Consider the following 18303-nt stretch of genomic DNA (forward strand, 5'->3'; position numbering starts at 1 on the left):
CGTGATGAAAGTATGTGTTCCTTGGATAATTACCCGGGAAGTGGACCGACCGCGCAAGGGTTGGATTGAAAATGGTCGGGATTTCGAATACCCATTGATTGATTGATGGATTGATGGATTGATTGATTAATACGAGCACAACGATTGCATCGGCCGGCATCGGAGGACAATTCCCGAGGCGCATCCAAATTATGCCGGCCGGGCGATTCTCGTCCGTTGGTGCATGTCAACTCCCTCACCCCCGACTTCTTTTTTCTTTGCGGCTGACTGACTGACTGGCTGACTGGCTGACGTTCGTTTGCTTTTGCAGAAGTGACATTTTGGGTGCGCTGGTGACCAGCACAATGTTTCAGTAGTCTGTATTTTGAGTGAGGCCTTTTATTCTCTGCATCGTTCTTCAATTTTGAAATCTGCGGCAATTGTCTTCTCCAGCCACCGTCCGGATGACGTTATATTAGCAATCAGCCCTCTCTCTCTCTCTATTTTTTCCCTCTGTTAGAAAAATGACGCGGAGTGCACTTGCCCCCGAAGCGCCCTCGTCTCTTCCTACGAGTATGTCGGCCATCAGCGAGCGATCGCCCGTCTCCACGACGAGGTGGAACACCGACCGTCTGGGGACGCGCCTGGGGGTGGATATCGCCAGCGCGGCGACGGCGGGTGCGCTCACCTGCCCGGTCATCACCGTGATTGATCGGTAGGCCACCACCGCTCAACAACCTTACTCGGGATGATTCCACTAACCTGTTCGCCGCAATCTCCAGCGCGATCATCGAGAAAGCAGCCAAGGGCCTCCCGATCCAACAGACGATCAGCTCATGCTTCCGCTCCATGGCCGCCCACCCGGGGGCCTTCTTCCTAAGCACGCCGTTCCTGCTGATCTACACGCTGTACACCGCGACCTACCTGACGGCCAACACGATCGACACGGTGATGTCGACGATGCGCGACAAGCCCTTCTCGACGGTCTTCCCCGGCACGGCCAAATTCTTGTCGACGACGGTCGTCAACATGGGCATCTGCGTATACAAGGATGCCCGATTCGCGAGGATCTTCGGGGCGTCACCTCCCGGCAGTAATGCCCCCAGCACTACCGTCACCACACCTCCCAAGCCGAACTCCAATTTCTCCCCAACAATCACAATCCCCCGCCCCAAACACACCACCACCGCTGCCTCGTGCCACCCGGCCACCGGCCCCGGCGCCCCCACTGTCCCGCGCATCTCCTACGCCCTCTTCTGCCTGCGCGACAGCATCACCATCTTCGCCTCGTTCAACATCCCCGCCCTGCTGGCGCCGCACATCCCCGACCGCGTCGCCGCCACCCCCGGCATGAAGGCGGCGCTGGCGCAGTTCAGCTGCCCCGCGCTCATGCAGTTCGCCAGCACGCCCATGCATCTGCTGGGCTTGGATCTGTACAATCGGCAGCCGCCCGGTGGGCTGGGGTGGCGGGAGCGCGTGGCGCGGATCCGTCGGGATTATGTGCCGAGCTGTTTTGCGCGGATGGGCAAGATCGTGCCGGCTTATGGGGTTGGCGGGGTGGTGAACGTGCGGATGAGGGCTTGGTTGATGGGGGGGTTGGAGGGGAGATCCTAGTTTGCCCTTGAGAATATGGGAAGAATGACGCTTTGCCTGGTTGAGGGCTGGATTCAGCTGGGAGATTAGATGGCTTGGGGGGGAGATCCTTCCCGCGTTATGCATTTTATGAGATTTTCGATTCCGGGGAGGGAATATGGTCCTCGCGACTGGACTTGGACTTGGGCTTGGGCTTGGATATGATTTTGCTCGGCGATAGACTACTTATGCGACGGTTGATGCCGCTACTTACACTGCTTACACTACTTACGTTACCACAGATTACACTACACTACACACACATACATACACTACACTACATTACATTACACACACAAGCACATACATACATACCTCCATACAGACAAACAGACATACCCACTCCACTCCACTCGACACCACTCCACTCCAATCCACACTCCCATACACCCACAATCGAACGAAAACCTCCTGCAGCTCTCAATCCAGGACCCAGATGCAAATCTAGATCTAGACCATCCCCACTACCCAGAACCTTGACCTTTGGCGTTCTCCAGCAGTCTTCTTGCACATGCACATGCACATTTGCTTTGAGGTCATGTCTCTCCTGTACCATGCTATCCTATCATATCGTCATTGAGAATAGACTAGAGCTGAATAGACTAGAGCTGTAATACCGTTCCTTTGCTTTTTTCTATTTCAGTGTGTATATGTGTGTGTGTGTGTGTGTGTCTGAAAAAGGGAAGCAGCGTAAAGCGGATCGGATCTGCTGCGGGCTGGCTAGAGAATCCACTTGTTTTTTTCAGGTATATGTACTGCGCTGTATATAGAGATTCCTGTTTCAATTCCATGGTCGTGGTCGTCCTGGTTGATTATACTCAGGTTCATGGGCGTGGATTCGTTGGGGAGGGTGTTTGGGCGGTGGGGAAGGATGGGCTGGTTGGTTGGGGTTTGTTGGTGCAAGGGCTGAGTTGGGGGTGGTGGTTGTAGCTAAGTACTGGAGGTTACTGTGCTTATAGTAAGGGCTTAGATGGCATGGCGTCGCTGTGATCACTACTCTTCGAGATTGAAGATGTCGTTTGCTTGCACGATGTTCACATTCTCAACTGGCCGTGCGTCGAACCAGCGGGGAAGTACAGTACTGTAAGACTCGCATATAAGTGCAACCAGCCGCGCAAAAGGCGTTGTTTTCCTTGTACATACGATACGCTCGCTGATCGAAGGCTCAAACCCTGCTCTTAGGGCAGGATGCAGACCAGCCTCTGCACGCGGCGGCTCGCATCTTTTCCCATTTCTCGATGCATGATCACATTTGTCACGGTGCATTCACTTGCATGTTTGTCTATGCCATGGGTATTCGGTGCCCCATCCTCCTTCAAGTCTATAAAACGAAGTCATTGAGCCACCGTCCTTATCACAATGAAGAACAAAGAACAGCATCATCATCAAGCTTCTCTTCTCCGCTAAGATTCTCCAAAGCCAACCCTCCACGATGAAAATCAGTCTGATCTGGCTCCTGAGCCTCTTCCTGGCCGTCCATGCTGCAATCAATTCACGTACGCCTCAAACATAGGCCAAAAAAAAAAGTACTGCACATGCTAACTGAAGATTGAAGCTATTGAGCCATCGCTATCCCTCAACACAAGAGACCGCAATGAACCCGAAGCTCATCGCCTTCTTCCACGAGCTGACGCGGTGCATGACGAGAACGAGGAGGTGGACAACACTGTGATAGGGGAGGGGTGGTAGTACCATTGACCACGTTGTATGATACACATACTCAGAGCGCACTGTACCCTCCAGACTTTGTACCTAAGTGCGTTCTTTCTGTGCAGAATCGAAGCGGGAGAGTCCAGTTAGTATCTCATTTACAACCCATGATTGCTTCCCCATCCCATGATATGATCAGACAAAAGCTCATCATTGCTACCACAAATCCAACCGAATCCCATCATCCCCCGCCTCGTCACCGTCTTCGCATCCCGTAAAATGATCCACCAGCCTCACCGGCGCCTCCGTATCGCGATAGCAAGCCGTCCGCCTTCGAATCCACTCCTTCCTCTCCCGCCAGTCGACACACTTCCGTGCCTGTCCATCCCCAGTCTGGTTCCGTCCCCAGGTATAGAGGAGCGTATCCCCCGAGTTCCCGCAGACGAGATACTGCAGCAAGCTGTCGAAGCAGTGCCAGGCGTGCTGGAGAGGGATGCTGGGTGGGGGATGCCCCGTTTCCAGAATCTCGCGTAGTGTGCGGCGGATGATGGTTAGGCAGTGGATTTGGTGGTATCTATAGTCACTCAGCTATCATTCCGTTGTTCTTATTCCCCAGTCTCTATTGTGATTTGTGCTGGAATGTTCACGGATGCCCATTTGTTGCGCTATGAGGAAAAAGGGGGGGGGGGGTGGAAGTGGAAAAAAAACCCACGCATCAAGGATGTAAACCCCCTTGGACGAGTTGGACGGCAGACTCATGCTCGCGGGCAGACGGTGCTGCGCCGCCCAGATGTGGTCCACCGCCACGCGGGGACGATCGCCTCCCAGGCTTGATGCACCCGGTCGGCGTGTTCGGGGTGCCGTGCGCTGTAGATTCCGGTTGTCCAGTGGTATTAAACCCAGCGGGAGTCGCTTCCTGGTTTATTCTTTGAGGTTAGTGAAGGCCCTCCAAGGTTGAAGTGGGGGGGGGGGGGGGGGTTGATGATAGAAGATACGGACCGTATTCTAGGGTGGGCTCGTGGCCTTTTGTGTCCGTCCGGGTAAAGGTACGATCTAGTAAGAGCCCGGCGCAGAGAATGCTTAGGCATATTATTATAACATCTCGCCAGTTCTCGCAAATAGCAGAGCCATAGCCTCTGAGGTGCTCGGTTAGAATAGGATTGTTGGGTTCGGAGGATTCATCGAGAGAGCTATATTTGATTGCCGGTGCGGCGTGGGTAGTAAGGGGCATGTTCGCGGTCAATCCCAGAGTGATAGCCCTAATTGATCGAATCTATGGTAAGCTGGGGATAGCATTGCTGCAGTATATCTATAGCTATGTAGGTTTGAAATTGAGATTGTTTAGCAAATGCAAGTCAAGGCACTGTGCTCTGCATGCTCTGGATTCACTGTGCAAACCATCAAACATCGTCTGGTTGCGCTCGTGTAACCTCAGAGTCTGACATTTGGGCAGTGCAAAGTGCAGGCCCGGGCAAACTAGACAAGGATAATTCGACCAAGCATACGCTATCTGTCGCTGCCGCTTAGCGACCTCCTACCCAAAGAGGCAAGTCACTCTGCAGACGGTCCGGGGGTAGTGATCTGCAATCAAGTCGACACAATCATCTCGACTCTAGCGTAGCAGACTCTACCTCCTCTCTGGCACGAATCGTTCGCTCTGATCCTAGCGGACTTTCTGACACTAGAGCATTGCGCCCAACGCTAATCGATGTCTTAGTCCGTCCTGAGAGCCATATGCGGGGAATTTTTGAGAGCGACGAGGCTGACAGAATTCACAGAGGCATCTAGGCTGTTGATTCGTGTCGCGCCCGAAGTTGTTGACGTTGATTTCCGATGTAAATAGCTTTTGAAGCTGTTGACAAACGAACAAAGCCCGATTGTGCTATAAACTGAACGTAGCGAAGGGAGGCAGATCACGATCACACCCAGACCGCACTCGACCATAGTCCAGAACAGGAGGTATGTGATGAGTGCTGTGTACTTTTAGCATGGAGCTTCGAAGGGGCGCGTGGTTTTCGTACTTTCTCCGTCTGATTCAGCAAAGGCGTTGACGACATGAGTGATGTAGATGATCATCCGTGTAGCAGACGCTGCGATCGCCCTGCGAAGTGGTTATGGCATAGACCATGAAGTTTTTAGAAGTGTTGCTTACAGAAGACCAACAAGAAAGACCAGTCCAAGTAGCAGTTTTTGGCGGACGGACATGTTCAACGACCATATCTGCAGTGTATACTTAGCTTTCGAGTCTGTGGTCGTAGGAAAATGGATGGATCTACCCGTGGCAGTGGTAGTAACCATATAATGATGTCCATGATGAAGTCTGAAATCGCATATCCCTCGAGGAGTGGGAGCTGCAGACTGCATTTTTCTGCAATGACGGCAACCGTCGCCCACGCATGCTCGGGACGAGAGCCACAGAGGAAGATGGTACAAACTCCGAACACCAGAGTCCAAACCGCGACGAGTGCTATCATAAACATAGTGACGGTGTGGAAGGCGGTCCTGGTGGTCCGTCTACTGCAGAATATGCTACGGTAGAAGCAGAGAATGCTGAGTTTGGTGAAACCAAACGCGAAGACAGTCGCTATGTCAGCAAAATACTGGATCTAGGGCACGTTTAGTATCCGGATCTGTGATGAATGACGTGGGATTTCAACCTGTAGTAGTCTGATCTGTTGATCAGAGGTCGAAAAGAGATAACCCTCTGGGCGTGGATCAGCAGGTGGGGGAAGATGGCCCCCCAAGGATCCTGTTGTTGCGCCCCAGAGTAGAAGTGCCGCAAGCGTATACTCCAAAAGCTGCATTGAATAGGTCAGAGTACTTACTCGATTCAATCTCACACTCACAACACTCACCAGTGCGGGCAAAGTCAACCAATCGTCAATCCATAGCACAGATTTCGACCTCTTTCTCGCAAAGAAGCGAAGTATGACTGTCAGAGTGCCCAACACGGGGAAGAGGATGGAGATGGTCATGATCGCGGCAGGTGTTGCGTATGTTCGTGACATGATGATAATAGTAACGTCTCTCGAATGCCATCCGTGGTATAGAAATTCATTATTAGATGACGGTTGGAACAAGGCTATCTTTTAAAGTAAGAGATTGGCACGGGATATTGACAACTCGTGCTGGATCTAACTTACCGGTGATAGACAGAGGTAAGGATGATCTGGGGTGATCATGGCCGGTTTGATACCGAAGGTGGCTATATTTGTTTGTCTCCAACCTAGTCGATCACCAACGGTTGCCTTTTCTTTTGCTTGATAAGCCTCACCGCTGCAACCTCATGCCAAAAGTACTCCTCCTCGCCCTCCCCTCTTTCTTCTTCTTCTTCTTCTTCTTCCCTCCATTGAGTCTGTAAGTTGTTAATGATCATGACGTTGCTCTGGATTCTTGAAACCACCGCCATTGTGCTGTTGCTATGGACAGCAGTTGAAGCTCTCCGTCGCCTCTGGTTCCATCCAATCGCCCACGTTCCAGGTCCCCGCCTCGCAGCTCTGACATGGTGGTACGAGTTCTATTTCGACGCCATCCAGCCCGGTCAATACGTCTTCAAGATACAGGAACTTCACAAACAATATGGTACGTCAGAATCTGCTCCCTACTCAAGCCAAGCGCCGACGCTTTCTAGGCCCCATCATCCAAGTCACTCCCGACGAGATCCATATCAACGACGTCGGCTTTCTGGACACTGTCTACGCGCCCGCAATGGCTCGAAGGAATAAGTACGACTATCAACTACGGAGTGTTCGCATCCCCGGCGGAGTGGGCACCACCGCCGACTATCACCTGCACAAACTGCGACGGGAATCTCTCACCCATTTCTTCAGCAAGAAGAACATTTTGTATCTGGAAGGGTTGATCACCGACAAGGTCGAGCAATTGAAGCAATTGATCGCGACTCATGCAGCCGACAACACGCCAGTGAACTTGTCGGATGCCTTTTTCGCATTTTTCAACGAGTAAGTCAATCGTCACATCATTTATTTGGCAGAAATCCAGACTAACCTCCCCCCAAAGCGTCGTCACGAATTTCCTCTTCGCGCACCAGACCGACATACTGTCCAACGAGCCCAAAGCAGCCATCCTCCGCCAGAACAGCAAAGAGCTCCTAATGGGCATCAACCTCAACAAGCACTTCCCGTGGATCCCTGATATCCTCGAATCTCTCCCGCTATCCATCAGCCGGCCAATGATGCCCCCAGGGCTCGTGGATATGCTTGCACTCTTCGACGTAAGCCCCCCTCCCCCATCCCAACTCCACAACCATCATCACTAAAATCCCAAAAGCGAGTCCGCAACGAACTCCTCACCCTCACGCACACCAAAGCCTCAGCAACAACAACCACCGCCGCTAAACCCGCGGGTTTGGGACCAACAGGCAAAGAATCCGTCTTCGACTCCGTCCTCGACAACCCCACCCTCCCAGACACAGAGAAGACGCTCCTCCGCCTCGGACAAGAAGGCACCCTGCTCGCGCTAGCGGGGACTGAATCACCCGCGCAGACCCTCGCCGTCGCCTTCTACCACCTCCTCGCCAACCCGGTGCTCCTTGCGAAGCTGCGCCAGGAGCTCCGCACGGTCCCCGCATCCGCCTCGTGGACGCAGCTCGAGCAACTGCCCTACCTCTCCGCGGTCATCGAGGAAAGCAACCGCCTCCCTTTCGGCGTCACCGCCCGAACAGCCAGGATCGCCTATGAGCCGCTAACTTACACGCCCTCCGCGCATGTTGCCCCATCACCGTGCAACCCTCCCGGTGCGCAACCCAAATCATATGTAATCCCCTCGGGCACACCGAAAAGCATCACGACGCTGAGCGCGCACACGGCGGAGACCGTGTTTCCGGAGCCGTGGGTCTTCGATCCGGATCGGTGGCTCGGGGATGCCGGGAGAGAGCGATGGAAGTTTCAGATGGCGTTTGGGAAGGGCGGGCGGAGGTGTTTGGGGATCGAGCTCGCGCGCGCGGAGCTGTTTCTGGTTATTGCGGGGTTGGTGCGTGCGTTTGAGATGACGCTGTTTGAGACGGGGGAGGAGGATGTGGCGTTTTGGTGTGATTATCAGGTTGCTATGCCGGGATTGGGGTCGAGGGGGGTGAGGGTGAGGGTGAGGGCGAGGGTGGGAGAGTAGCCTGTAGGGCTTGCTTTTATTAAGTATTGTAAGACTACATGGCCATCATGGAATTTGAGAGTTGAGTTTGGTAGAAAGAGATACATATACATTGCCTCAGTTACATTCAAAGTAGAACTAACTTATATAGGTATACCGCGCACCAGTCCAAGTCTTATGCAAAGTATCCTCCTACATAGGACCGCCAAACATCTCTCCTTTGATCCAAGGTCAATATCAATACAACACGCTGTATACCCGAGAGTAACCTACAATCTTATACTACAGTCCATAGGTCCACATACCCAACACCACGCATCAGTCAAACCATATGGAAAACATGCAGACCAGACTATCATCAACAACCTCTTATCTGAACAAACCTGCGGAACAATTCCAGCCACAGGATAGCACAAGACTAAGCCCATCTGCTTCGTATCTCAATAGCAGCCCCACCAACAGACCCAGGGGTGATCTCATAGATCAGTCTACTGCTAGACTAGGTACTCAGTCCAAACCCAGTGCAGATCCTAGGGCTTAACGCGAAGTATGCGTAGCCACTCCAAGCCTCAAGTTCATCCACAAAGCCCGCCAGAGCAACCCACGGCAACCACAGCAGCCAGTGCCTACCTATACTTAAGGTACTATACTCTTCAAATAAATCCTCTCGACTGCAACAGATCTTGACCAACCACCTTGACACATACATACACACACACTCACACGTATCCCAGCCAAGATGATCCGTCCCATACGTCACCTCCTTCCCCCTATCATTCGTAGCCTTCTCTCTCCCTATGAACCCGTGCTTCACGCAAGAATGCCACGAAAATCGAGCCACAACACAGTCTGATGAGTGTTTATGTACCCAAAATGTGAGAGATCTAACTCACTGCACATGAGAACAAACTCCACAAACAGAAACGGTATGTAACGCGGCCTCAAAGAACAGTAAACTCGACCAGATTCGAAGCAGGCACAACCACCCTCGCTCGCCCCCCATTATCCCTGGGCTCAAGGACCTCCCCGCCCAGAAACCCAGGCACGGTCACCGCCGTATCAACATGCTCCTCCAACGTGCCCCAATCCCACCAGTCCAGCACACAGCCAACGAACCGATAGCGCAGGACCTCCCCGGTAGCCGGATACGGCGGCAGGTCGTCTTGCGAGTAGAGATGCACCGACCTCGAGTACGTCTGCCCCGGCCGCAGGCTGATGAAGCGGGCCTTTTCTCTCTCCTTGCCCACGATCACTTGATAGGGATCGTCGGGACCACTGGGGAACTGACAGCTCCCGCCTTCGTCGTAGGACTCCCATTCTCCATCCTTGTATCGCTGGCGATACGCGCGGAAGGCTCCGTAAGTGCAGAAACTGTAGGTGCGGAAGGTGATGGGCCGGGGGTTGGTGGGGGGATGGTCTTCTCTCCCGGCGGTGCCGTGATACGTTATCGTCCATGTTATGGGGAGGCGTTTTCTTGGGTTCCAGTGCGAGGTCGTAGCCTTCAGCTCAACGGTGAGGACTGGGGCGCCGGGACTGGTAACCGGGGGTTAGTTAGTGGCTGAGGGCTTGCCGGTCCGGTTCCCCGTTTCAGTTATTTTCGGGCAAGAAAAGGAAATCGCACAGGAAAAGACGGGAGGCACTACAGTAGGCGAGGACTCACACTCGATCCGTCTGCTCCAGTGGTGGCGGGCTCCATGCCCGCGGCATCGGCCCCGGCTCCCTCTCCCCCTTCAGCATGAACGAGCATCGAGCTCCGCCGGGAATCACGAGGGGGGCTACATTGGGCTTGGGCTTGGGCTTAGGCTTGCGCTCCGGAGCTGTTGCTTCTCTCGCATCCCCCAACTCCCAGCGAGGAATCTCAGCGCCGGGCCATAGGATCTCGTACCGCTCGTCCGGTTGTAGGCCATGGTACGCGTGCCGTTCAATGCGCGGATGCATCGGGGCGGTCGTGGTCCCCGGTGCAAGCACCCATCGATCCGGGATATCGAGCTGTGTGAAGCCCAAAAGACGATGCGGGGACTTGGTGTTCGAGTCATTCTGCTCGAACGTCACCGGCTCATAATTCCCCCTTGGCAGGAGCCGGAATAAGAGGACCCCCGCCTCCACGCCGGTCCAGTCTAGGATGCAGGTTTGGTCTTGCCCTTCGCCGCTGCTTTCTTGGTCTGAGGTCCAGTGAGCGTGTATGCGAAAGCCCAGAGTAGTGGGGTCAAGGACATATTGGGGGTCTGCGGCGCGGAGCGAGATGGTGATGATCGGGGTGTTGGGGCTGCTGAGGCTGTTAGCGTTTGCTTTTTGGGGCTAGTTGGTAAGGGGGAGGGGGGCTTGATGCCGTCGATCTTGCTCTGTTATTTTGATGTACTGGCTGGATGGGTCTTCCATGTTGAATAACGCGCTGTTAGTTGGTGTGTGTTGGCTGGGGGAGAAGTTGCCAAGGGGCTAAGGAGAAGGGGAGAAGGAGAGAGGATAAAAGTCGTGGTTGATTTAGGCAACGCATGTGATGAGGCGAGCGCTATGCTATGCTAAAGTAGGAATAGTCGTCCATTTCTGTACAAACCCATTTCAGTAGTCATATGCAGAGATGTATGTACTATGCTCTGTCGCTATTCATGTCCATCTCCTACCCCCGGACAACATACTGGTCTACACAACGTATTTGCGATATGTACTCAGCACCACCATATGAACCATCATCTATCACCATCTTCAAGGCGACATCGCAGTCAGCAAGAACATCTGTCACAAAGAAGCGGATGGAAACTCACGAAAACATCTCCGTATGCAAATACACCTCTTCCACGCCAGCCATCTTACCACTACCAACACGCAACTGCGCGTCGGCCGCCGCATTACGAACGTCGTTGATCATGGACCCAGGCCCACACGTGAAGATGCCGATCTTCTGCTCTGCACCTCCTCTCCTGGTGACAGGAACTGTGGCGGTGAGGAGCTGGGACAGGTCTGGTCGACGCGCTTGATGGTATGTAATCGGAAGGTTGGTGGTTGGGCTCGATGGCTGGGTCTCTTCTTTGACTTCCTCGGAGGGGGTGATAGTGGTCTTGTTCGTCACTTCAGGGGTTTTGACGTATCTCTCTTCTTCATCCCGTGAAGGCTGAGGGGGTGATGGGCTGAAAGGGGGAGTGGAGTGAGAAGTGATATGGATGTCGATGTGCACGTCTATTCTGCGAGAGCTGGAATACCGTTCCAGAAGGATCCGATTGAGCTCACTGGTGTACCAGTCTGCTACTGCTGGAGACCGAGTTGCGAAGATGATGCTGATCCTAGGGAGAGCACTAGAAGAGTTGTTTCCCGCTGCATCGGTAATGGCATCGGTGGACGAGTCTCTGGAATATTTCACCCCCTGCAGGACCTCTTCCAGAATCCCGAAAGAGAAACCACCCCCCGACCCTCCCGTCACTAAGATGATATGGCTGAATCGTGCGATGTCGAGATCTCTGGATATTCCGCTGTATGGCCCTTCCAGAAGAACAGGAATGGAGAAGCCAGGGTGGCGCTGGGCAAGCTGTGCAAGGCGGGCTGTAATGCCGCTGCGGGGCTGGATGTAGAATGTCAGGCTTGGGCAGATGCTGCTACTCGGTACCTGCTTCGAGCTTGAGGACGGGATCGAGTCCAGTGATGTACTGGGCATGGAGGTGGGCTTAATCGCTGAGTCGAATTTCGTCGGATATGTAGAGCTTATGGTGAAAGGATGTGCGGTAAGACTGTGTAAACCCAGTCGAGGGCTGAGAAAACGGATGAAGACGTGTTGCGCGGGTCGCCACACAACGGTAACAGTTGGGACAGTGATACGGAGGAAGCCGCAAGGGAGAAGCTCGAATGTCGCGCAGTGACGGCCATGGATGAGGTGGGTTTTGGCGAACGATATAAGAAGACTCAAGAGGTAAATCGCGACAGATGCAATGAAATAGTCCCTTTTGGACATTAGAACATTAGGTTGCATACGCACAAGCCGTAGGGAACATACCATGATGAGAGACGAAAGTCACAGTGGAAGAAAAAGAAGACAATAAACAGGAATGCGGCCAGAAGATGCGTGGCTTTGAAGAATTCGTAGAATCGGTTCCTATAGAGTCAATAGATGTTCAATCAGCCGAGGCTTCATAGCTCACCGAATGGCTGGCAGAGACATAAATGTCAAATATGCCTGTGGTATCAGAGCAGCCACCCCCGTCCAGTATGTTATCTCCGTCTTCCACTGCTTCGTCATGTCGCCTTTCTGAATGTGAACAACAATGAACGGGAATGTGTGCACTAAGGCAAGGACGAACATAGCATAGCTAGTCCAGTGGTGGAATATCTGATAAATCAGCCGTAGTACATTGATGAACGTGGGTGAAACGAACCTGCAGTTTTTCATGGGTGACCCCAGTCAACGCTGATATCAGATTGGCTTTTGCTCCCAGGGCCCTGTTGTCGGTCAATAAGGCTCAATCACTGAAAATGGCATACCGACAAGACGAAAGGCAGCAGGCCCAGTGCCATCCATCCTGCTCGGGTCGCAATTGGAGGACTGCCTCCATAAGACACAGTCTCTGTATTGGGCCAGTAATATGGCTGTGGGCCGAGGGTCATTGCTGCAGAGCATCAGAAGAGTTCGTTCCAGCATACTCGACTGTGTACCAACCGAGGAAGAAGACAGCCCCGACAGCAATCAAGATAAAGACCCCGGTGGCGGGAAAACAGACAACTGGTAAGGGAAGACTTTTGTAGGCAAGGTAACGCCCTGTTGCCGTTGCCCTCCTCCAGACAGCCGTCCTTCGCAAAAACAGGGGACTAAACTTGGCCATCATCCGAATAATCATGAACACCCCAACCGTGGCGCAAAGAAAGTATATCGTGTTCAGCGCATAGACGTGATCGGCTTGATACCTGTCGAAATCTCATGAGTAAACAAAACAATGAAAAGCGCGAAGACATACCAGTATCTCCAATGTCCATTGCGGTAGGCGCATTGCTCTACGGTCAACTTGCAGCTATCTGCTCTGGAAGAGTGCAACATCACCGGCTGGTCCAGCCATGGTAAACCCATTTTGAATAGTATGTCAATACCGTGGAGCCAGCTTATCCCGTTCAATATGGAAAGCAAGTCTTTTCAACTGAAAGCCGTACTTCATCACTGTTCATAGAGAAATATTAGGAGCAGAGGGAAACCACACGAGCGAAAAACATGGTAGGCCAGCTACCCAGCGGAAGCCTTGAAGACGGCACTACAACCTTATGGGCATTGCATTCCAACTCCAGACATGAACTCCTCTTTGGATCCCATAGTGGATTGCTGATTGGCCGGACAGCGCTCAGAATTGAGCACATTTCGCCGGTTAGCGTGGAATGCGGACGCATGCAGCCATCCGGACATTTCTCCGTCGGGCTGTCGCAGGGCGGCTGGTTTCGTTTTCGACGGTGGGACAATACGGAGTAGAGCGTATTATGTCAGGACGATTATAATAAGTCTGCATATATCCACATTTGCCAGCTTGTATCGTTTGATGTGCGCCTAGTGAGCAGATTTGCGCGGATAGTTTAGCGGCATAGTCCGTCCAGCGGGACTGCATCTGAGCAGATGACTCGCGATTAGCATTGGATGGCTGGACGTGACGTTGCGGTCAAAGCCAGAGGTCATAGCGTGTAGCTGATTGTATGATATGAACGTCAGTGAAATGATGATGGACATGAAGAGACTGATGAGGAGAGAAGAAGGGAGGATCAGTTGCTCATCCCTATCCGGCCTAGTGCCAAGTGCAGAGCATGCTCTAAGTATGCCTTCCCGATCAGGACTAGCTTCATTCAACCCTACTACGCTTTGGCCAGCGACAAGTTGTTTACCGACACAGACACACTCGGACATCCATCAACCATGCTGCCATCCACCTGCTCCTGTTCCCAAAGTCCGTGATCTTTCAGCGCCTGATATCCTCCTCGGAGACTATCCGCCTGGACTCCCTTGGCGCGCAGCACACTAGTGGCAATACGGGCCGTGTCGCCATTGTAACAGATCACCAGCACATGGTGGGAAACCAGCTGCGCGAGCTTGCTGTCATCACTGAACAACGTCTCCATCTCCAGCCAGAGCGCCTCTAGCACATCCGGATTGGCGAACGGCTTCGCTGTATGGAGGCCAAGACTACGTAAGGGAACATTGACCGAGCCGGGGAGGTGCCATGAATCGAAATCGACGGCTGTTCTCAGGTCCAGGATACAGCACGCCGGTCGGAGGGTGATGTTGCTCAGGAGGCCCTGGGGGAACGACTTGGGGGTCTCGTAGAAGTGCGCGAACAACACGACAGGACTTCGTTCCCAGCTCTCGTCGTACCGATGAAGATCCACCTGCGTGAGTTTCTGTGGACACGGGGTTAGCATGTATCCTTATTCTCTGTATCGCTTGCTCACCTCGTTCTGGATGGGATGGAACCTCTCGGGTCCCAGCTTCTCAAAATACTCCCCAATGTACTGATACGGCAAGTCGCAGCATAAGAAGACGCAGTGAACAGAACCATCCGGTCCCGCCAGCTGCGTCAAGGTCCCCCCGCGTTTGCGCTTCTCGAGCATCTGAAACAGGCCCTGCAGATTGAACCCGGACGATGGGCCACAAACAATGCCTTCGCGGCACAGATCCAGCGACAGAGAAAATGAGTCTGCAGATGTGACCTCCTCGATCATGTCGACTGCGGCTTTCCAGGGAAACTCCACAGGCCTCATAAGAGCGAACGATCGCGGCCCGGGAACTCGGTCTCCCGGTGCGGTGCACACCCCCAGCCGCAACACCGATGGCTTTGCCTGCTTGAAAAAGGTTCCCAGTCCCGTCATGGTTCCGGAGGTGCCCATGCCAGCACACAGGACGTTGATCTCGGGGAGTTGCTTGAAGATCTGCGGTCCGGTCCAGCGGACGTGCGCGCCCCAGTTGTCGTGGTTTTCATACTGGTTGGGATTGAGGGTGTTATGGGACTGCATGGCTATCGCACGTGCGGTTTGAATGCCGCCCCGTTCATCGTAAGGATCCGGCTGTGACGGGCCACCAAACAAGGTGATGTTAAGCCCGAAGAATTGCATCAGCTTGAGCTTGGCGTTGCTGGTCTTGTTGCTGAGATATGCTCGGGTGTCGTCGATTCCATGCATCACACGCGCAATCATCGACATGGAAATGACCGTCGAGCCGGAACTATACTCCACTATCGTCTGGGTCTGTCCAGGTATCACGCCTGATTCGAGCATATTCATAGCTGCAGAAGTCAGTGACTAACAACATGCATCACTGCAAGGGCGCATGTACCTGGCAACGCTTTGACATTGTTTGCAGGGTGCATCGTCATCATCTTCGCATAGATGCGCACCCCCTCGTGGTGGAATGGGTTCAGATGCCGTGGCAGCTCTACGAGCGGCAACGGAGGTTGGCAGTCAGGGTCGAAGTACTTCTTGAGGGCATCCGGCCCGAAGTAGACGTTGTGCTCGTTGGTGGTGGCCATATTGCAGGATGATGGCACGAAAGCAGTGTGACTCGGTTTGTTTCTCAGAGGGACAGATACATGCTTTATGCTCGTGCTGTGCATATCGGTGCCCCTCCTTGCTTTGAGCTCCCCGATCTAGACAGACCGTCGCTTCCGGCGTGTGGCAGGATCATGACCCACTGGACGGCTTGCTGTATACGTTTGATGTCTGCTTTGGGTCGTTCTGGTCGATTGCGCACATTAGAGTGTGATTAGACCACAACTACTGGCTGATTCCGGCTACTGGTGGACATATCGATATCTGCGATATTCGCAGACTCGGGCAGCGCATGAGAGTCTTGTCCGGATGGAGCCTATCGAGCAGCTGTAACGAGTGTCTCAAACGCGTACTCTCGGTACGGACATGAAGGCCAGCACGGCACAGTATGCAGAAATGAGGACCTTGGTGAGGGCATTTGAGAAGGTTTCTGGACGATCCCTGCTAGCCCTAACCGGACGACTGGCCCTTGCTTGCAGATGTGGCTCGCATGTCAATGTAACTCGACCTCATTATAGGGCTTGGCCGAATCAATGCTCGAGATTCTCTTCCTATCGATAATTCACGACCGATTGACTCTTGTAACTCATCTCTGCTCGCGTTAAGCAGTTCGCCTTTGCTTTTGGCTTTCTGCCTTTCACAACATGAGCAACACAGCATTGTACTCGAACTCCAAGGGGGGCAGCCCCAGCACAGAAAGTGCAGTCATAGCGTCTGAAGATGTGGAAACCGATGCATCAGCTCCAATCACCTTCAACGAGCAAACGAACTATGTCCCCCGGAAGACCATCATCACAGTATGAAGCACCGCCCATTTGCAGAACCGATCAACTGACATCTTCAGATCTTCCTAGCATGTTCAACAGTCGACCTTCTCGCAATCATGGACCAGACAACATTAGCGGCCAGTCTCTCGATCATAGGAGAAGCCCTTGACGCCAGCGACAAAACCTCGTGGATCTCGGGTGGCTACTTTGTGTGCGTACCCCAGAGTTCCCCCGATGACCACCACCTAACCAAGCCCAACCCAGCACATCAACATGCTTCCAGCTCCTCTACGGCCGCCTCTCCGACGTCTGGTCCCGCAAGCACGTCCTCTACGCCGGGCTCGCCATCTTCTTCCTCGGCTCGCTCGCCGCCTCCCTCGCGCAGACGGCGACCCAACTGATCATCTTCCGGGCCTTCACCGGCATCGGCGGCGGCGGGCTCGTGACGGTCGTGCAGCTGATCGTCAGCGACGTCGTGCCTCTCCGCACCCGCGGAAAGTACCAAGGCATCTTGGGGGCCGTGGTCGCGCTGTCCAACGGCCTGGGCCCCGTCATCGGGGGCCTGCTGGCGACGCACGCCTCGTGGCGGTGGATCTTCCGGCTCAATCTGCCCCTCACGGCGCTGACGGTGTGCTGCGTGGTCTTCTTCCTCCCGCTGCGCAAGGTCACGGGGGACTGGAAGCGCAAACTCCGCGCCATCGACTTCCTCGGCGCGCTGCTCGCACTAGGCGGTACATCGCTGGTACTGCTGGGCCTGACCTGGGGCGGCGGGGAGCGGCCGTGGCGCTCGGCGCCGGTCGTCGGGACCATCGCCGGCGGCGGGGTGGTGTGTCTCGCGTTCGTGGGCTGGCAGTGGAAGGGCACGGCGTACCCGCTGGTGCCGATGCACATCTTCCGGTCGGGGATTGTCAACGGCGCGTGCATCACCATGTTCCTGCACGGGTGGAATATCCTGGTGCAGCTGTACTACATCCCGGTGTTCTACCAGCTGGCGATGGGGTACTCGGCCCTCCGGGCGGCGGCGATGCTGCTGCCGATCACCATCATGGCCTGTACGTTTTACGTTTCCTCCTCTATTCTCCTAAACCTCTCCCAACAGGGATCCACTAATAAGAAAAGTAGCGGTCAGCAGCACGCTCTCCGGCCTGGTGGTGCACTGGCTGGGTCGGTACCGGGAGCCCATCCTCTTCGGCTGGGTCGCCTGGGCAGTTGGACTAGGGCTGTTCTCGACCCTCGATGCGTCGTCCTCGGGGTTAGGCAAGCAGATCGGATATGGGCTGTTGACCGGTGTGGGCCTAGGGAACACACTGCAGCCGTGAGCCACCCCTCCTTCTCTCCTCTACTTGGATATATATTTTAAGCGCAACGCTAACCCAAACCCAAAGAGCCCTAATCGCAATCCAAGCGGGTGTCGCGCGACGCGATATGGCCGTAACAACATCCTTCAGGAAGTAAGTCACATACCTCCCCAGCCACTGCATCCACAACCTTCCCGGAATACAAGACCACCTCTGACACCACGGATCTTTGAAAAACAGCTTCACGCGCAACCTAGGAGGAACCCTAGGCCTCGCGGTCGCCGGGACGATACTGTACGCTTGCCTGCCTTGCCCTTCCCCATCCCTCCATCCCTCCATCCTATATCCTATCCTAACACTAACCAAAAAAAAAA

General features: G+C 54.0%; 9 protein-coding genes across 9 annotated transcripts in view; 4 read left to right on the plus strand and 5 right to left on the minus strand.

The window, feature by feature from the left end:
* Positions 1-12: 12 nt before the first annotated feature.
* BO66DRAFT_419282 (uncharacterized protein) lies at positions 13-2059 on the plus strand (the record flags this gene model as incomplete). The annotated part of the gene is made up of 4 exons (XM_025649804.1): positions 13-59; positions 569-694; positions 762-1539; positions 1937-2059. 4 exons carry the CDS (start codon positions 13-15, stop codon positions 2057-2059), a joined length of 1074 nt encoding a protein of 357 aa, XP_025505832.1.
* Positions 2060-2636: 577 nt separating this feature from the next.
* BO66DRAFT_390495 (uncharacterized protein) lies at positions 2637-3304 on the plus strand. Its single transcript, XM_025647021.1, has 2 exons — positions 2637-3107; positions 3167-3304. The coding sequence occupies exons 1-2, from the start codon at positions 3044-3046 to the stop codon at positions 3298-3300; spliced, it is 198 nt and encodes a 65-aa protein (XP_025505833.1). The 5' UTR covers positions 2637-3043; the 3' UTR covers positions 3301-3304.
* BO66DRAFT_45067 (uncharacterized protein) lies at positions 3167-4468 on the minus strand. Its single transcript, XM_025651827.1, has 3 exons — positions 4261-4468; positions 3974-4177; positions 3167-3835 (listed from the first exon to the last, which is right to left on the minus strand). Exons 1-3 carry the CDS (start codon positions 4347-4349, stop codon positions 3478-3480), a joined length of 651 nt encoding a protein of 216 aa, XP_025505834.1. The 5' UTR covers positions 4350-4468; the 3' UTR covers positions 3167-3477.
* Positions 4469-4868: 400 nt separating this feature from the next.
* BO66DRAFT_447785 (uncharacterized protein) lies at positions 4869-6287 on the minus strand. The gene is made up of 6 exons (XM_025651716.1): positions 6117-6287; positions 5919-6059; positions 5538-5867; positions 5414-5481; positions 5283-5362; positions 4869-5234 (listed from the first exon to the last, which is right to left on the minus strand). The coding sequence occupies exons 1-6, from the start codon at positions 6267-6269 to the stop codon at positions 4975-4977; spliced, it is 1032 nt and encodes a 343-aa protein (XP_025505835.1). The 5' UTR covers positions 6270-6287; the 3' UTR covers positions 4869-4974.
* A 348-nt stretch (positions 6288-6635) lies between these two features.
* BO66DRAFT_318693 (cytochrome P450) lies at positions 6636-8388 on the plus strand (the record flags this gene model as incomplete). The annotated part of the gene is made up of 4 exons (XM_025643616.1): positions 6636-6843; positions 6893-7223; positions 7282-7495; positions 7552-8388. The coding sequence occupies 4 exons, from the start codon at positions 6636-6638 to the stop codon at positions 8386-8388; spliced, it is 1590 nt and encodes a 529-aa protein (XP_025505836.1).
* Positions 8389-8956: 568 nt separating this feature from the next.
* Positions 8957-10786, minus strand: BO66DRAFT_390496 (uncharacterized protein). The gene is made up of 2 exons (XM_025647022.1): positions 10028-10786; positions 8957-9900 (listed from the first exon to the last, which is right to left on the minus strand). Exons 1-2 carry the CDS (start codon positions 10303-10305, stop codon positions 9309-9311), a joined length of 870 nt encoding a protein of 289 aa, XP_025505837.1. The 5' UTR covers positions 10306-10786; the 3' UTR covers positions 8957-9308.
* Positions 10787-10903: 117 nt separating this feature from the next.
* On the minus strand, positions 10904-13558 carry BO66DRAFT_45096 (ferric reductase family protein). The gene is made up of 8 exons (XM_025651844.1): positions 13305-13558; positions 13010-13254; positions 12839-12959; positions 12729-12792; positions 12495-12682; positions 12350-12448; positions 11130-12296; positions 10904-11068 (listed from the first exon to the last, which is right to left on the minus strand). The coding sequence occupies exons 1-8, from the start codon at positions 13412-13414 to the stop codon at positions 11062-11064; spliced, it is 2001 nt and encodes a 666-aa protein (XP_025505838.1). The 5' UTR covers positions 13415-13558; the 3' UTR covers positions 10904-11061.
* A 620-nt stretch (positions 13559-14178) lies between these two features.
* BO66DRAFT_436878 (putative cysteine synthase B) lies at positions 14179-15845 on the minus strand (the record flags this gene model as incomplete). The annotated part of the gene is made up of 3 exons (XM_025650948.1): positions 14179-14721; positions 14773-15602; positions 15653-15845. 3 exons carry the CDS (start codon positions 15843-15845, stop codon positions 14179-14181), a joined length of 1566 nt encoding a protein of 521 aa, XP_025505839.1.
* A 380-nt stretch (positions 15846-16225) lies between these two features.
* The window catches only part of BO66DRAFT_346208 (putative MFS drug transporter), a gene marked incomplete at its 3' end in the record, with an annotated part of 2453 nt that continues 375 nt past the window's right edge, over positions 16226-18303 (plus strand). The window contains exons 1-6 of the mRNA XM_025644574.1: positions 16226-16661; positions 16709-16842; positions 16896-17683; positions 17754-17946; positions 18017-18082; positions 18170-18223. Of these exons, the coding sequence (XP_025505840.1) occupies positions 16509-16661; positions 16709-16842; positions 16896-17683; positions 17754-17946; positions 18017-18082; positions 18170-18223 (1388 nt within the window). The remainder of the gene's footprint in view (positions 16662-16708; positions 16843-16895; positions 17684-17753; positions 17947-18016; positions 18083-18169; positions 18224-18303) is intronic.

This window comes from Aspergillus aculeatinus (genome assembly GCF_003184765.1).
Source record: "Aspergillus aculeatinus CBS 121060 unplaced genomic scaffold BO66scaffold_14, whole genome shotgun sequence".
NCBI classification, from domain to species: Eukaryota; Fungi; Ascomycota; class Eurotiomycetes; order Eurotiales; family Aspergillaceae; genus Aspergillus; species Aspergillus aculeatinus.

Excerpts from the sequence above, each read along its gene's own strand:
- BO66DRAFT_447785 (XM_025651716.1), bottom strand. The coding sequence starts at position 6,269 with ATGTCACGAACATACGCAACACCTGCCGCGATCATGACCATCTCCATC. Across the intron at positions 6,060-6,116 it reads GGTTGACTTTGCCCGCACTG|CTTTTGGAGTATACGCTTGC; the intron begins GTGAGTGTTGTG and ends TATTCAATGCAG. Across the intron at positions 5,482-5,537 it reads GGTTACTACCACTGCCACGG|ATATGGTCGTTGAACATGTC; the intron begins GTAGATCCATCC and ends TATACACTGCAG.
- BO66DRAFT_390495 (XM_025647021.1), top strand. The coding sequence starts at position 3,044 with ATGAAAATCAGTCTGATCTGGCTCCTGAGCCTCTTCCTGGCCGTCCAT. Across the intron at positions 3,108-3,166 it reads CCATGCTGCAATCAATTCAC|CTATTGAGCCATCGCTATCC; the intron begins GTACGCCTCAAA and ends TGAAGATTGAAG.
- BO66DRAFT_45067 (XM_025651827.1), bottom strand. The coding sequence starts at position 4,349 with ATGCCTAAGCATTCTCTGCGCCGGGCTCTTACTAGATCGTACCTTTAC. Across the intron at positions 4,178-4,260 it reads CGAGCCCACCCTAGAATACG|GAAGCGACTCCCGCTGGGTT; the intron begins GTCCGTATCTTC and ends AGAATAAACCAG. Across the intron at positions 3,836-3,973 it reads GGGGTTTACATCCTTGATGC|ATACCACCAAATCCACTGCC; the intron begins GTGGGTTTTTTT and ends GAGTGACTATAG.
- BO66DRAFT_45096 (XM_025651844.1), bottom strand. The coding sequence starts at position 13,414 with ATGGGTTTACCATGGCTGGACCAGCCGGTGATGTTGCACTCTTCCAGA. Across the intron at positions 13,255-13,304 it reads AATGGACATTGGAGATACTG|GTATCAAGCCGATCACGTCT; the intron begins GTATGTCTTCGC and ends AGATTTCGACAG. Across the intron at positions 12,449-12,494 it reads ATGTCTCTGCCAGCCATTCG|GAACCGATTCTACGAATTCT; the intron begins GTGAGCTATGAA and ends TTGACTCTATAG.
- BO66DRAFT_390496 (XM_025647022.1), bottom strand. The coding sequence starts at position 10,305 with ATGCATCCGCGCATTGAACGGCACGCGTACCATGGCCTACAACCGGAC. Across the intron at positions 9,901-10,027 it reads CTGGAGCAGACGGATCGAGT|TCCCGGCGCCCCAGTCCTCA; the intron begins GTGAGTCCTCGC and ends CCCGGTTACCAG.